The sequence below is a fragment of the Oncorhynchus gorbuscha genome, linkage group LG24 (genome assembly GCF_021184085.1).
Source record: "Oncorhynchus gorbuscha isolate QuinsamMale2020 ecotype Even-year linkage group LG24, OgorEven_v1.0, whole genome shotgun sequence".
NCBI classification, from domain to species: Eukaryota; Metazoa; Chordata; class Actinopteri; order Salmoniformes; family Salmonidae; genus Oncorhynchus; species Oncorhynchus gorbuscha.
This window is the reverse complement of record NC_060196.1, coordinates 25245901-25260711: the sequence shown is the minus strand read 5'-3', so window position 1 is coordinate 25260711 and position 14811 is coordinate 25245901. Positions and strand designations below refer to the sequence as shown.

At 43.6% G+C, this 14811-nt stretch overlaps 1 protein-coding gene across 1 annotated transcript; it reads left to right on the top strand.

Annotated features, from left to right (window-relative positions):
- The first annotated feature begins 11318 nt into the window (after positions 1-11318).
- LOC124012188 (free fatty acid receptor 3-like) lies at positions 11319-13648 on the top strand. Its single transcript, XM_046325668.1, has 2 exons — positions 11319-11376; positions 12683-13648. The coding sequence occupies exon 2, from the start codon at positions 12734-12736 to the stop codon at positions 13646-13648; it is 915 nt and encodes a 304-aa protein (XP_046181624.1). The 5' UTR covers positions 11319-11376; positions 12683-12733.
- Positions 13649-14811: the final 1163 nt, after the last annotated feature.

Below are 14811 nucleotides of genomic sequence, written 5' to 3'. Positions count from 1 at the left end.
TGATATCTATGAGGGTGCCCTTGTTTACGGTTTTGGGGTTGTACCTGGTGGGTTCATTGATAATTTGTGTTAGATTGAGGGCATCAAGCTTAGATTGTAGGATGGCTGGGGTGTTAAGCATGTCATAGTTTAGGTCACCTAGCAGCACGAGTTCTGAAGATAGATGGTGGGGAATCAATTAACTTATGGTGTCCAGGGTTCAGCTGGGGGTAGAGGGAGGTCTATAGCAAGTGGCAACAGTGAGAGACTTGTTTCTGGAAAGGTGGATTTTTAAAAGTAGAAGCTCAAATTATTTGGGTACAGACCTGGGTAGTTTGACAAAACTCATGAAACCAAGGCTTTTTACGGTTACAGAAGTTAACAAATGAGAGCACCTGGGGAGTAGGAGTGGCGCTAGGCGCTGCAGGTATTAACCTCTACATCACCAGAGGAACAGAGGAGGAGTAGGGTAAGGATACGGCTAAAGGCTATCAGAACTGGTCGTCTAGTGCGTTCAGAGCAGAGAGTAAAAGGAGCAGGGTATGTGCGTGTGTCAGAGCTCTGTGTAAATTGACTATGCAAACAATTTGAGATTTTCAACACATTGTTTCTTATAAAAAGAAAAAGAAGACGTGATGAAGTCAGTCTCTCCTCAACTATTAGCCAAGAGAGACTGGCATGCATAGAATTTATATCAGATTATATCAGAATCTGATTACAAGGAAGATCAAAACGTGCTGCTCTGTTCTGGGCCAGCTGCAGCTTAACTCGGTCTTTCTTTGCAGCCCTGGACCACACGACTGGACAATAATCAAGATTAGACTAAACTAGAGCCTGCAGAACTTGCTTATTGGAGTATAGGCGGAAATCCCAGGGGGGACACGACCCCCTCCATCCTGGGAAAAATATGATTATTGGCTAGCCAACGCTAGCCAACGTCTTCTGAATAGAACTCAACAACCCGGTCGCATTCACAGGTAGTATCACATTTTCACTTCATTTCATTACAGTACAACGGTTTGATTTGTTTGATCGTAGCTAGCTACATAGCTAGCTACATAGCCGTCTTTGTATCAAAGATAATTGTGTAGTCTAGAGCGATTTTCTAGGTTAGCTAGCCAGCTATTGTCGTTCTTTTAACGCAACGTAACGTAAACAACACTACTAGCTAGCCAGCTAGCCCCTGAATAGCAGCACTGCAGAAACTATTACACTCAACGGAACGACTTGATTAGTGTAGTGTCAACAACGCACCCACTGCCAGCTAGCCTACTTCAGCAGTACTGTATCATTTTAATCATTTTAGTCAATAAGATTCTTGCTACGTAAGCTTAACTTTCTGAACATTCGAGACGTGTAGTCCACTTGTCATTCCAATCTCCTTTGCATTAGCGTAGCCTCTTCTGTAGCCTGTCAACTATGTGTCTGTCTATCCCTGTTCTCTCCTCTCTGCACAGACCATACAAACGCTCCACACCGCGTGGCCGTGGCCACCCTAATCTGGTGGTCCCAGCGCGCACGACCCACGTGGAGTTCCAGGTCTCCGGTAGCCTCTGGAACTGCCAATCTGCGGTCAACAAGGCAGAGTTCATCTCAGCCTATGCCTCCCTCCAGTCCCTCGACTTCTTGGCACTGACGGAAACATGGATCACCACAGACAACACTGCTACTCCTACTGCTCTCTCTTCGTCCGCCCACGTGTTCTCGCACACCCCGAGAGCTTCTGGTCAGCGGGGTGGTGGCACCGGGATCCTCATCTCTCCCAAGTGGTCATTCTCTCTTTCTCCCCTTACCCATCTGTCTATCGCCTCCTTTGAATTCCATGCTGTCACAGTTACCAGCCCTTTCAAGCTTAACATCCTTATCATTTATCGCCCTCCAGGTTCCCTCGGAGAGTTCATCAATGAGCTTGATGCCTTGATAAGCTCCTTTCCTGAGGACGGCTCACCTCTCACAGTTCTGGGCGACTTTAACCTCCCCACGTCTACCTTTGACTCTTTCCTCTCTGCCTCCTTCTTTCCACTCCTCTCCTCTTTTGACCTCACCCTCTCACCTTCCCCCTACTCACAAGGCAGGCAATACGCTCGACCTCATCTTTACTAGATGCTGTTCTTCCACTAACCTCATTGCAACTCCCCTCCAAGTCTCCGACCACTACCTTGTATCCTTTTCCCTCTCGCTCTCATCCAACACCTCCCACACTGCCCCTACTCGGATGGTATAGCGCCGTCCCAACCTTCGCTCTCTCTCCCCCGCTACTCTCTCCTCTTCCATCCTATCATCTCTTCCCTCCGCTCAAACCTTCTCCAACCTATCTCCTGATTCTGCCTCCTCAACCCTCCTCTCCTCCCTCTCTGCATCCTTTGACTCTCTATGTCCCCTATCCTCCAGGCCGGCTCGGTCCTCCCTCCCGCTCCGTGGCTCGATGACTCATTGCGAGCTCACAGAACAGGGCTCCGGGCAGCCGAGCGGAAATGGAGGAAAACTCGCCTCCCTGCGGACCTGGCATCCTTTCACTCCCTCCTCTCTACATTTTCCTCCTCTGTCTCTGCTGCTAAAGCCACTTTCTACCACACTAAATTCCAAGCATCTGCCTCTAACCCTAGGAAGCTCTTTGCCACCTTCTCCTCCCTCCTGAATCCTCCCCCCCCTCCTCCCTCTCTGCAGATGACTTTGTCAACCATTTTGAAAAGAAGGTTGACGACATCCGATCCTCGTTTGCTAAGTCAAACGATACCGCTGGTTCTGCTCACACTGCCCTACCCTGTACTCTGACCTCTTTCTCCCCTCTCTCTCCAGATGAAATCTTGCGTCTTGTGACGGCCGGCCGCCCAACAACCTGCCCGCTTGACCCTATCCCCTCCTCTCTTCTCCAGACCATTTCCGGAGACCTTCTCCCTTACCTCACCTCGCTCATCAACTCATCCCTGACCGCTGGCAACGTCCCTTCCGTCTTCAAGAGAGCGAGAGTTGCACCCCTTCTGAAAAAACCTACACTCGATCCCTCCGATGTCAACAATTACAGACCAGTATCCCTTCTTTCTTTTCTCTCCAAAACTCTTGAACGTGCCGTCCTTGGCCAGCTCTCCCGCTATCTCTCTCTGAATGACCTTCTTGATCCAAATCAGTCAGGTTTCAAGACTAGTCATTCAACTGAGACTGCTCTCCTCTGTATCACGGAGGCGCTCCGCACTGCTAAAGCTAACTCTCTCTCCTCTGCTCTCATCCTTCTAGATCTATCGGCTGCCTTCGATACTGTGAACCATCAGATCCTCCTCTCCACCCTCTCCGAGTTGGGCATCTCCGGCGCGGCCCACGCTTGGATTGCGTCCTACCTGACAGGTCGCTCCTACCAGGTGGCGTGGCGAGAATCTGTCTCCTCACCACGCGCTCTCACCACTGGTGTCCCCCAGGGCTCTGTTCTAGGCCCTCTCCTATTCTCGCTATACACCAAGTCACTTGGCTCTGTCATAACCTCACATGGTCTCTCCTATCATTGCTATGCAGACGACACACAACTAATCTTCTCCTTTCCCCCTTCTGATGACCAGGTGGCGAATCGCATCTCTGCATGTCTGGCAGACATATCAGTGTGGATGACGGATCACCACCTCAAGCTGAACCTCGGCAAGACGGAGCTGCTCTTCCTCCCGGGGAAGGACTGCCCGTTCCATGATCTCGCCATCACGGTTGACAACTCCATTGTGTCCTCCTCCCAGAGCGCTAAGAACCTTGGCGTGATCCTGGACAACACCCTGTCGTTCTCAACCAACATCAAGGCGGTGGCCCGTTCCTGTAGGTTCATGCTCTACAACATCCGCAGAGTACGACCCTGCCTCACACAGGAAGCGGCGCAGGTCCTAATCCAGGCACTTGTCATCTCCCGTCTGGATTACTGCAACTCGCTGTTGGCTGGGCTCCCTGCCTGTGCCATTAAACCCCTTCAACTCATCCAGAACGCCGCAGCCCGTCTGGTGTTCAACCTTCCCAAGTTCTCTCACGTCACCCCGCTCCTCCGTTCTCTCCACTGGCTTCCAGTTGAAGCTCGCATCCGCTACAAGACCATGGTGCTTGCCTACGGAGCTGTGAGGGGAACGGCACCTCAGTACCTCCAGGCTCTGATCAGGCCCTACACCCAAACAAGGGCACTGCGTTCATCCACCTCTGGCCTGCTCGCCTCCCTACCACTGAGGAAGTACAGCTCCCGCTCAGCCCAGTCAAAACTGTTCGCTGCTCTGGCCCCCCAATGGTGAAACAAACTCCCTCACGATGCCAGGACAGCGGAGTCAATCACCACCTTCCGGAGACACCTGAAACCCCACCTCTTTAAGGAATACCTAGGATAGGATAAGTAATCCCTCTCACCCCCCTTTAAGATTTAGATGCACTATTGTAAAGTGACTGTTCCACTGGATGTCATAAGGTGAATGCACCAATTTGTAAGTCGCTCTGGATAAGAGCGTCTGCTAAATGACTTAAATGTAAATGTAAAATTTGTCCCCCCCAATATATCACTGTAAACATAACTATGTAATTTCAATAATATTAATAATACGCAATGAAAGCACCCCCGCCCTTTGCCTCACAATGGTTTGATCCACTGCCAGTTCCTTATCTGACAGGTAACAGAGGGTTCGTATCTACTGTCTGTAAAGGCACTCAATGCACGTGACTGACGTGAGGTTAATCCAGTCAATCGCGCCATAGCAATGTTTTTTTAATGATGGCAGGGTTTACACACACACTAGCTGAATTTGCAGAGCTAGGGGGCAAACATGAACTATTAAGCTAGCTAGTATCTATTCCATTTATGTGGCATCGTCAAAGATGGAATCTTTGCTATCGTCAGTTTATTCCAAGATCAGCATGCAGCTGTAGTGCTTCAAAGTCCCTGTGATGAGGTTAGCGATAAACTGAACTCCCAACTGAACAGAACTACACTCTCTTCTACCATTGTCTTAAATATACTGAATGGTCTCGTTGCAAAAGCTCAATTGTCGATATGGAACCTTGAAGCACGTGTGCTGATCTTGGAGTAAACTGACAATAGCAAAGATTATAGCAAACACCACAAATCGGAATTGGTGCTCGCTAGCTTTGCAAATTCAGCTATTGTTGGAAGCCAGCCAATATGAAACAAACTATATTCAAATGACAAAAGGTTGCATCATATGTTGTGTAAATGGTGAACTCATACAGCTGTCATCGCTAGCTACCGTTTAGATCGAAGCTCATAGAGAATGATAGAAGCTCATAGAGAATGATATAGAAGATAAGATGATAGAAGCCCATCTCCTACTGTAAATAACCTACACACTGTGTGCGTGTGTGTGTGTGTGTGTTTGTGCAGCTAGCCAGCCTGCCAGGTAGAAAAAAAGTCCGAAAAAAGTAAAAAGACAGACATCAGAGTATTTTTCAGTACACCAAAATGCAAAGCAAGAACCCTAGTAACCTAAGACTAGTTGATAAAATGTTCATTAGAAAGAAGTGAAATGCTAATGGAAACGTTTCACAATGATGTCATTAGGCAGATCAGGCAACAGAGGGCACACAGACAGCAGAGCTGGGGACAGGTGGGCAGGGACAGATGGGCAGGGACAGACTGGCAGAGACAGGGAGTCTCAGGTAAGTTTGTTGAGTCTTTGTTTGGCAACATGAAAGGTTCTACATTTTTTTGACCTGTCAAAATAGGGACATCATTGGAAAATGCCATGGATACCCCCACTCTCAACTTAAACTGGTGACTGAACTAAGATTTGTTTAAGGCAAGGGTATTGCTGTTGTGATTAATTGTGTAGTTCTGGGTACTGGTAGTTAGGAGTACGGCAAACACCTTATTTATTTTCTAGGAGACAGACTGTGAAGGTGGTGAAAGGGAAAGAGACAAGGAGAGAGACTTCAGAGGACAGTGTCACAGCCACGGCAGGACCAGGTGTCAACCTCGTTGCCAGCTGCACCAGTATAGGGGACAGTGGCACGGCCACGGCAGGACCAGGTGTCAACCTTGTTGCCAGCTGCACCAGTATAGGGGACAGTGGCACGGCCACGGCAGGACCAGGTGTCAACCTTGTTGCCAGCTGCACCAGTATAGGGGACAGTGGCACGGCCACGGCAGGACCAGGTGTCAACCTTGTTGCCAGCAGCACCAGTATAAGGGACAGTGGCAGAGCATTGTCCAGTTACCTCAGTGATGGCACAAAACCTTATCAGCCAAACCCACAATTTATAGAACCGCAAACTCTTGCCAACAGAGTGTTGACGTTTCAAGAGAGATGGTTTCGCGATTTCCCCTGGCTACATTATAATCCATCAATAAAAGGAGTGTTGTGTTTTCACTGTAGCCAAGGGTTTTCAAGCCAGCCATCTTTTGGCCAAAGAGCAGATGATGCCTTCATTAGTGCACGATTTAGGAACTGGAGAAAAGCCATTGTAAAATTCACAGCACATCAAAACTGCCAAACCCACCGCCACTGTGTAACTGTAACAGCACACCAGCTGAATCCAATCAGTGTCCAGTTATCCAGCGCGTGGGGTAAACAGCAGAAATGACGAAAGCCACCTTGCACTGTATGAGAAAGCAACAACATTGATTGAATCTATTGAGATACACTCAAGACGATTTGCTGGCAAAGCAGTGGATCACTATAGGGCAGAATCTTTTTAAGTGTTGGATGGTGTGGAGGTTCAGTTTGGCGACCGTTTTGACCAGGACAGTCTAAACATTCTGCAAAATTTGGAAAGAGTGCTTCTCACAGGGGAGTTGGATGAGTACCCTGAGCTGAACATAGATTCTCTTTCAGTGCAGTTGCCTCTCTTTTTCAACAAATACGCCTGTAGCAACAGTTGAGAGGCAGCAGAGGTCCTCAGGAGGTTTCCAGTGGAGGTGCGGGGGTTGGTTGACCAAGTTGAGGTGCTGATCAGAACTTTGTCTGTAATGTACATAAAGACAGGCTAGACAGTCTTGAGGAAAATATCTGTCAGCAATTAGTTGGATCCATTGAAACCCTCAAACATATGTTCGGTTCTTTTGTTCAGTAGTGTGTATAGCAGTGGTTCTCAACCTTTTTTGAGTACTGCATATTTTGAGGAAAGGCAGGCAAGGTTTTGAGTGGTCCTCAGGGACCTCCACCCCATCTATATTATATGTAAAGTTAGTGGAATCCTTGTGCTGCTGAATACGTTCACTACACTTTTTTATTTCATGGACCCCTTGCCATTACACCAGGGACCCCTAGGGGTCCACCTACCCTGTTTGAGAACCCCTGGTGTATAGTATGATTTTTGTTTAGTAGTTTTTAGTACATGACAGTACACTTACTAATTATTGATTTAATTTAATTTAATATGGCATACTTTGTGTGACATACTTGTCCATAGCTGTTGTTTGAAGAGTTGAGACACTGACTGAACAATAACCAAGTATTTCTGAAGGATATTTTGGTTGATTTGTTTGGGTTTTTCATTGAAGTAGTTATCTTGCTTTTAGAACTGTACTTATTCTGAGTGTTTTGTTCTTGTAAAGATGTTGTAATAGACTCAAACCAGTGGCACATATTTAATGACTATATAAATGAATCAGAAAAAGTTCAATAAAAGGTCAGTTCAGTGCGGAGACTAACTTTGTGATGGTTCTCAATGGAGATTCTTTGAGATGAGATCGCACCATGTTCATTGTATTTATGAAAACTGCACCCATACAGTGTACGGCCATTACCACCTACTGGCCGTGCTTGGTATTGCTGGTTGTAAATACAAATACCTGCATACATACTGGACTGATGAGGAACACTGCTATAACAATTATTATTATTAGTATTATAATGATTTAAACATTTAAAAAAGTTGGGACAACCCTTCAGTAAACTACTGTACCTATCAATTATCCAGTAGTAGTAATTATGGTTCCTCAATATACATTTAACATATTACAACGTAGGCTATGTGTTACAGCACTACTTTTGGTGTCCCCCTCAGGAATTGCTCTTGAGAAAATTTCATGTAATTGTCCCCTCCAAAGTTGATATCAGATTTTCACCCCTATATTGGAGTGTCAACACTGAAACCGAACATGTATGTAAGGGAGAGTGGGGTAAGTTGAGCAAAGAGATAAGTTGAGTCACCCTTGTCACCCTTGTTTCTAAGAAACTATACACAAACTATACACAAAATGACACAAATATTTAGGAAGATCTCATCATTTAGTGGAGTCTGTGAAGGAAGAAACCACACTACAAAAGTAGTAAGCAAGTTGAGTCCAAAAAAACAGATTTTCACCCAGTCAAATTAATTTATTGTGTTAGAGGTTTCATGAGGCTTGTATCTAAACGAAATGAGATCATTTTAGGATTGTTCTATAAATCAGTTGGGGTCTATAAACTTCAATATTAGGTCCTAAACCTATCATGAAAGGGCATCCTTGTAGCTGTGTGGGCTAATATAGTCCAAATGTTTGCCTTGGGGTAAGTTGAGCTAATGCCAATGTCAGAATTGAAGTGTCTTCTTCGCAGGCATAATGCAAGGCACTATTGTTGAGATATGAGGTAACAACAGGGCCTGGCCTATGTTAAAAGTACAAAGTGTTTGTTAAAAATTAAATATAACATTTTATGTCACATGCTTGGTAAACAACAGGTGAAATGCTTACTTACGGGCCCTTCCCAACAATGCAAAGAACATTTTAAAAACTATAGAAAGATTAAAGGAATAAATACACAATGAGTAATGATAACTTGGCTATATATATCAGTACCGGGTCAGTGTGCAGGGGTACAAGGTAATTAAGGTAGATATGTTAAGCCTGTGTTAAAAGGTGCTTAAAGGACAAACAGCGATTGTGATTGTGTTGAATTGTGTTTGGGAAATAAAGATAGACATGGTTTTAAAAAGGTAGAGGTATTTAATTCAGTACAGAAATGTATAGGTGGCTTAATTTACCCTGTCCCGCAGCTGTACTTACCCCAAGAGACCACTTTTTGGGGACCAGCTATGTTGTCAAAACTTTTATGTTTACATGAATTCTGATTTTTTTCCAGGGATAAACAACATCCTGAAATGTATGTAGATATCTTTGTTAGAACGAATACTATATTTTAAAAAAGTTCATTTTACACCAGTCTCTCCTAACCAAAAGTAGATAACCAAAATATATGTTTTTCACCAAAAAAGGTAGAAGGGTGAGTTATGACTGACAGGGGCCTTAAGGTCCTATGACCAAAGAGAGTTGGTGGAGAGAGAAAGGGGTACTTCTTTATGGTTTGGATTTTTGATACTTTGCATTTCGTGACTAATTTGCACTCACTTTCCACCTCCTTGAATAAGACCACTTCCAACTCCCTAGACCAGTGTAAGACAGATGCATATGACTGTTTAATTTGATCTGATTGTCTGGTTACCATAATGTCTTAGTGGATCTGGGCTACTGAATAGGCGAGTTTGAAGAAAATTGTGGAAGGTGCAAATGTATCCTGTCTAATCATTGATACCTCAGGTTAGTATTTTCAGAATATTAAGTTTGAGTATTCAAAAGTTTAACTTCATGGACACTGCTAAAATATATTACTGTAAATCATGTTTTGACAACTATGACAACACAACTCATAGTAGCTACACATCAGTTACTACACATCAGAATCAACGTTGTTTCCACGCCATTTCAATGAAATGACGTCAAACCAATGTGGAATAGATGTTGAATTGACGTCTGTGCCCAGTAGGCTCCTACCAATAGTTTTGAGTTGCACCATCAGTATATCGTGATGATTGCCTCTTACTTGTAGTGACAACATCGCTGACAGTAACTGCCCACGACAGCAGCAGATTACTTTCCCGACGGCTTTGCACTATTTGTCCAGATCACCACCTTCCTGATCGGGGTACCTGGCAACATCCTGGCATTTTTTTGCAGAAAAGTGAGCTGCAAACGTGCCGCCATCGACATCCTGCTACTCAACTGACCATCTCCGTACTCATCTTTCTGCCTTTCAAGATGGAGGCGGCTGACAAACCAGGAATAGAACCTTTACTGCTTCCGGTGTCCAGTTACTTCTACATAGGGCTGTGGTGTTCACGAAATTTCATCAGCAAGTGGATTGTCAAGCGAATAATTGTCGGTCTCACGGTAATTGACTGTTAATTAACATAAACACATTTAGTATCTCCTGGCTTCTTTACAAGCCATTGATGCAGATCTTTGGAACATCTACATTTTAAAAAGTCTAATAAATCCATGTAATATAGCCTACACCTTCACAATAAATCCATTATTTATTTTCGAAAGGTCTAACATGATATGAAGAAAATGTGGTCTATTTCAGAAGAACAGAATAGGATACTCTGAGTTGTCCTTACGTTAGGTCCTGATTGAGCTATGCAAATTGACTGTGTGTTACATTAGTTAATTTAGCAGAAAATATTTTTTTAGAATTCAGTGGAATTATTTTATATTATTTTATAGTATGTAGAATACAATTTAACAACGCTGGATAAAATACAAAGGATATTTTCTCCAAACGATTTGAGGGAGTGTTCACATGCGGCTGTTCTGTGTTGAGTGGTTAATGAAGAAACATGTCCCCCTATATGCTTAATTTAGAGTTATTTATGTAACTTTAGTTGTTCTACAAACGTTGACTTATGTTTTGATTTTGAATACATTGTAAGGCTGCATGATGCAACTCTAATGATGATTTGAAAAAAAGTTGAATGAAAGGCATGAACCTTTGCTCAGGCTGTACACACTTCATCAGTCTCTCATTCGCAATTTGACAAGCACTTGCTAATTCCTCTAATTTCCCGGCAGCATCCCCTCTGTGTGGCCATAATGGACCCTAAAAAGATCCATGCCTTTTGCTGACAGTGTCCACTGTGCCCTTGGCCTGGAGTGCTGCGCGCGTCCTTATCCAATTCCAAGATGCATATTGAAGATATAACTGTCCACATCAACATAAGTAGTTTAAAAACATATGTGATTGACTCTGCCATCTGGTGGGCAGAAACATCTGATTATTCCCAGATTATTTCAATATCTCATATTTTCACAATCAAAGTCCAATGATTTCCTTGCTGACCAACTATCTGCCATCTTATTTTACACTGATCTTCATGTGATTGCAACTCATTTCCCTGTAAATTTATCTGAGATACATTACATTGGACATGCAAGGGTTGCTGAGAGACAATGTTTGGAGAGCTTATGGGAACAAAGATTGTGACAGGAGTTTATTAAATTTGCGCAGCATAGCACATCACAGACACTTGGCAGTGGGTAATGCAGTGAGGGAGGAGTGGTCTGATTTGATCTGACAATCAGCATCCGGCAGACACTTTGTGCTGCCAGTACATTTGAGGATCCAGTCGGATAACATAGTGATCATGGGGATACAGATTTTCAAGATGGAGGTGAGTTTGTCATTAGAAAACAGACACTTTTCCTTACAGTATGAATGAGGTATCAGTAAAAAAAAGAAGGTTATTCACAAAACTTCACCACAACAGAATGTATCATCTACTTTGAAATTAATATTGAATAGCATCTATTCACTCTTTTACTGTATATCTTGTTAGCATTCTAAGTCAATTCTGAATTTGCATCAATCCAATCTCTTCTAAAGATGTAACTTCTTCAGAACACAGGTGATACATTTAACAGTAACTCCATTTTTAGAAATAACCCCAAAGTTGAGGCTTATGTTTTATACAGGTGAACAATCAAATCAAAACACAAAAGCAGACAAAATGATGGCTGACATGTAGTATTTCCTACTGCTGACAGATAATGTCTGAAAGTTAGTATCTCATGAGATATTTTTATGGGACACCTTTTCGGTAACACAGTGCCTTCAGAAAGTATTCATACTCACAATACCCCATTATGAAAAAGTGAAAATGTATTGAAAATAAAATAAAGAAATATCTAATAAAATAAAGAAATATCTAATTTACATAAATTATCTTACCCCTGAGTTAATATGTGTTAAAATCCCCTTTGGTATCAATTCCAGCTGTGAGTGTTTCTGGGTAAGTCTCTAAGAGCTTTGCACACCTGGATTGTACAATATTTACCTATTATTCTTTTCAAAATTATTCAAGTTGGTTGTTGATCATTGCTAGACAACCATTTTCAAGTTGTGCCATAGATTTTAATGCAGATTTAAGTCAAAACTGTAATTCGGACACTCAGGAAGATTCACTGTCTTCTTGGTAAGCAACTCCATTGTAGATTTGGCCTTGAGCTTTAGGTAATTGTCCTCTGAAAGGTGAATTTATCTCCCAGTGTCTTGTGGAAAGCAAATTGAACCAGGTATTTCTCTAGGACTTTGCCTCTGCTTAGCTGCATTCCATTTATTTTTCATCCTGAAAAACTCCTGTTCATAAAGATTACAAGCATACCCATAACATGATGCAGTCACCACTCTGCTTGAAAATATGTAGAGTGGTACTAAGTAATGTGTTCTATTGGATTTGTCCCAACATAACACTTTGTATTCAGGACAAAAGTACATTTGCAAACAGGATGCATGATTTGGAATATTTGTATCCTCTATAGGCTTCCTTCTATTCACTCTGTCAATTAGGTTAGTATTGTGGAGTAAGTGTGGGGTACAAAGATGAGGTAGACATTAAAAACCATGTTAAGCACTATTATTGCACACTGAGTGAGTCCATGCAACTTGATAAGCTATTTTTCACCCTTTTTTCTTTCCAGTTGTGTCGTGAGTCTCCAAGTGTCTGAGACTGATGAAGTAGGCTAATCGCCATGCCGATCACTCATCTGTTGCTGTCTGTTTACATTGCCACCTTCCTGATTGGGGTACCTGCCAACATCCTGGCATTCTGCACCTTTTGCCAAAAGGTGCGCCGCAAACCTGCCCCCATCGACATCCTGCTCCTCAACCTGACCATCTCCGACCTCATCTTCCTCACTTTCCTGCCCTTCAAGATGAAGGAGGCTGTTGATGACATGAACTGGAACCTCCCCTTCTTCTTGTGTCCAGTCACTGGTTTCCTGTTCTACTCCACCATCTACAACAGCACCCTCCTCCTGACCGCGGTGAGTGTGGAGCGCTACCTTGGTGTGGCCTTCCCTATCAGATACGCCCTGTGTCACAGGCCACGCTATGCTGTGGTGGCCAGTATCATATGTTGGGTGGTGTCATCACTGAATCTTAGCATTGTGTACATTGTGCCCTGCTCCCACTGGATATATAGCAATGGGACCATTATGGACGATCCCCCGACAACGTGCTACCTAAACTTCACCCAAGGCCAGCTCAGCATCCTTCTCCCAGTGCGTCTGGAGCTATTCCTGGTCCTCTTCTGCGTCCCCTTCCTGGTCTGCACCTTCTGCTATGTCAACTTCATCCGTATCCTGTCTCGGCTGCCCAACATCGGGCGACGGCGGCGCCTGCGGGCCATTGGGCTGGCTCTGGGCACCCTGTTGGTGTTTGCCCTCTGCTTTGGGCCCTACAACGTATCCCACGTGGTGGGGTTCGTCCGGAAAGACAGCGAGAGTTGGAGGGCTGTAGCGTTGCTCTCCAGTACCCTCAACGCCTGCCTAGACCCCATCATCTTCTATTTCTCCTCGGTGGCTGTCAGGAGCATGCTCAGTCACTGCTTCAGGAGCTTCGTGGCTACACTACACATTTTAAAGTGTGAGAGGGGTCAAGTCTGATAGGGGTCATCCTCCAAGACTGATACATACAGAAAAACATGCCCTCCTTGAGTGTTTATGTTCCAATTAGTCATGCATGAAGATGTATGTATGTTCAGTGCAATTATGTATATTATATGTATTAGGTATACTCTGTTATGTTATGTAACTGTTGGCCAAGATCATCTATGATGAATTACGTTCCCTAAAACTGTACCACAATTATAGTATAACCATTACCCATACCTCCACAAACCATATTTATATTTAATTTAAAAAGTTATGAATAAATTGATCATCCGTATTACTTAAATAGTTTATATTACAGTACATGTGCTCTAACCAGTAGGTTACATCCAATAAAAATTATAGGTGGGTGTGAAAGATGTCCAATTTTGAGTTAATTTTGTGTAACAAGCGTGTAAATAGGATGTGCAAACATGGGGAGATTATACAGCGCTGAGTCACAGTGTCTCATGCTCGTTGCTAGGAACTGTAAACAAATCGACAACCGCTCTCTTTTGTGCCGGTCTTGATAAATACAGATAACTGCTCTTTATAGTGTCCTGTGAACTAGTTATGTTAATTATTAGTTTACAAATTGTACACCCAGTAACATTATAGATTCAATGGGATTGAATTCAGAGGGAATTAAATGAGTGCCTTGTTTGACAAGGCAGATTGGCAATTAGGGCTGACCCCATTTAGTCGACGGGTCAGTTGTTTGGTCGATAGGCCAAAAAAACATTTTTTTATGCCACACGAGACACCTGCCTGTTTCGTGCCTGTCTCAGTGGATTAATCCATTGCGGAGGCTGCAGGGATGGCACAGTCCATCACTCTAAGACACATATGTGCTACAGTGGAGGCTTGTGGGAGGAGCTATATGAGGACAGGCTCATTGTAGTGGCCGGAATGGAAAAAATGGAACGGAGTCAAAAATGTGGTTTCCATATATTTGCGTTTGATACCGTTCCATTTATTCCATTCCAGCCATTACAATGAGCCTGACCTCCTATAGCTCTTCCCACCAGCCTCCACTGATGTGCTACTGAAATTGTACCTGGTAATATTATGTCAGAACAATGGTGCAACACTAATAACTAATATTTTATAACAAATCTGATTTCCTGAAGTGTATGTTTATTACTATTAACATATAATGCCAGACATCCCCTTTCATC

What these genes read in the sequence shown, in the direction of transcription:
- LOC124012188 (XM_046325668.1), top strand. Translation starts at nt 12,734, where the DNA reads ATGCCGATCACTCATCTGTTGCTGTCTGTTTACATTGCCACCTTCCTG.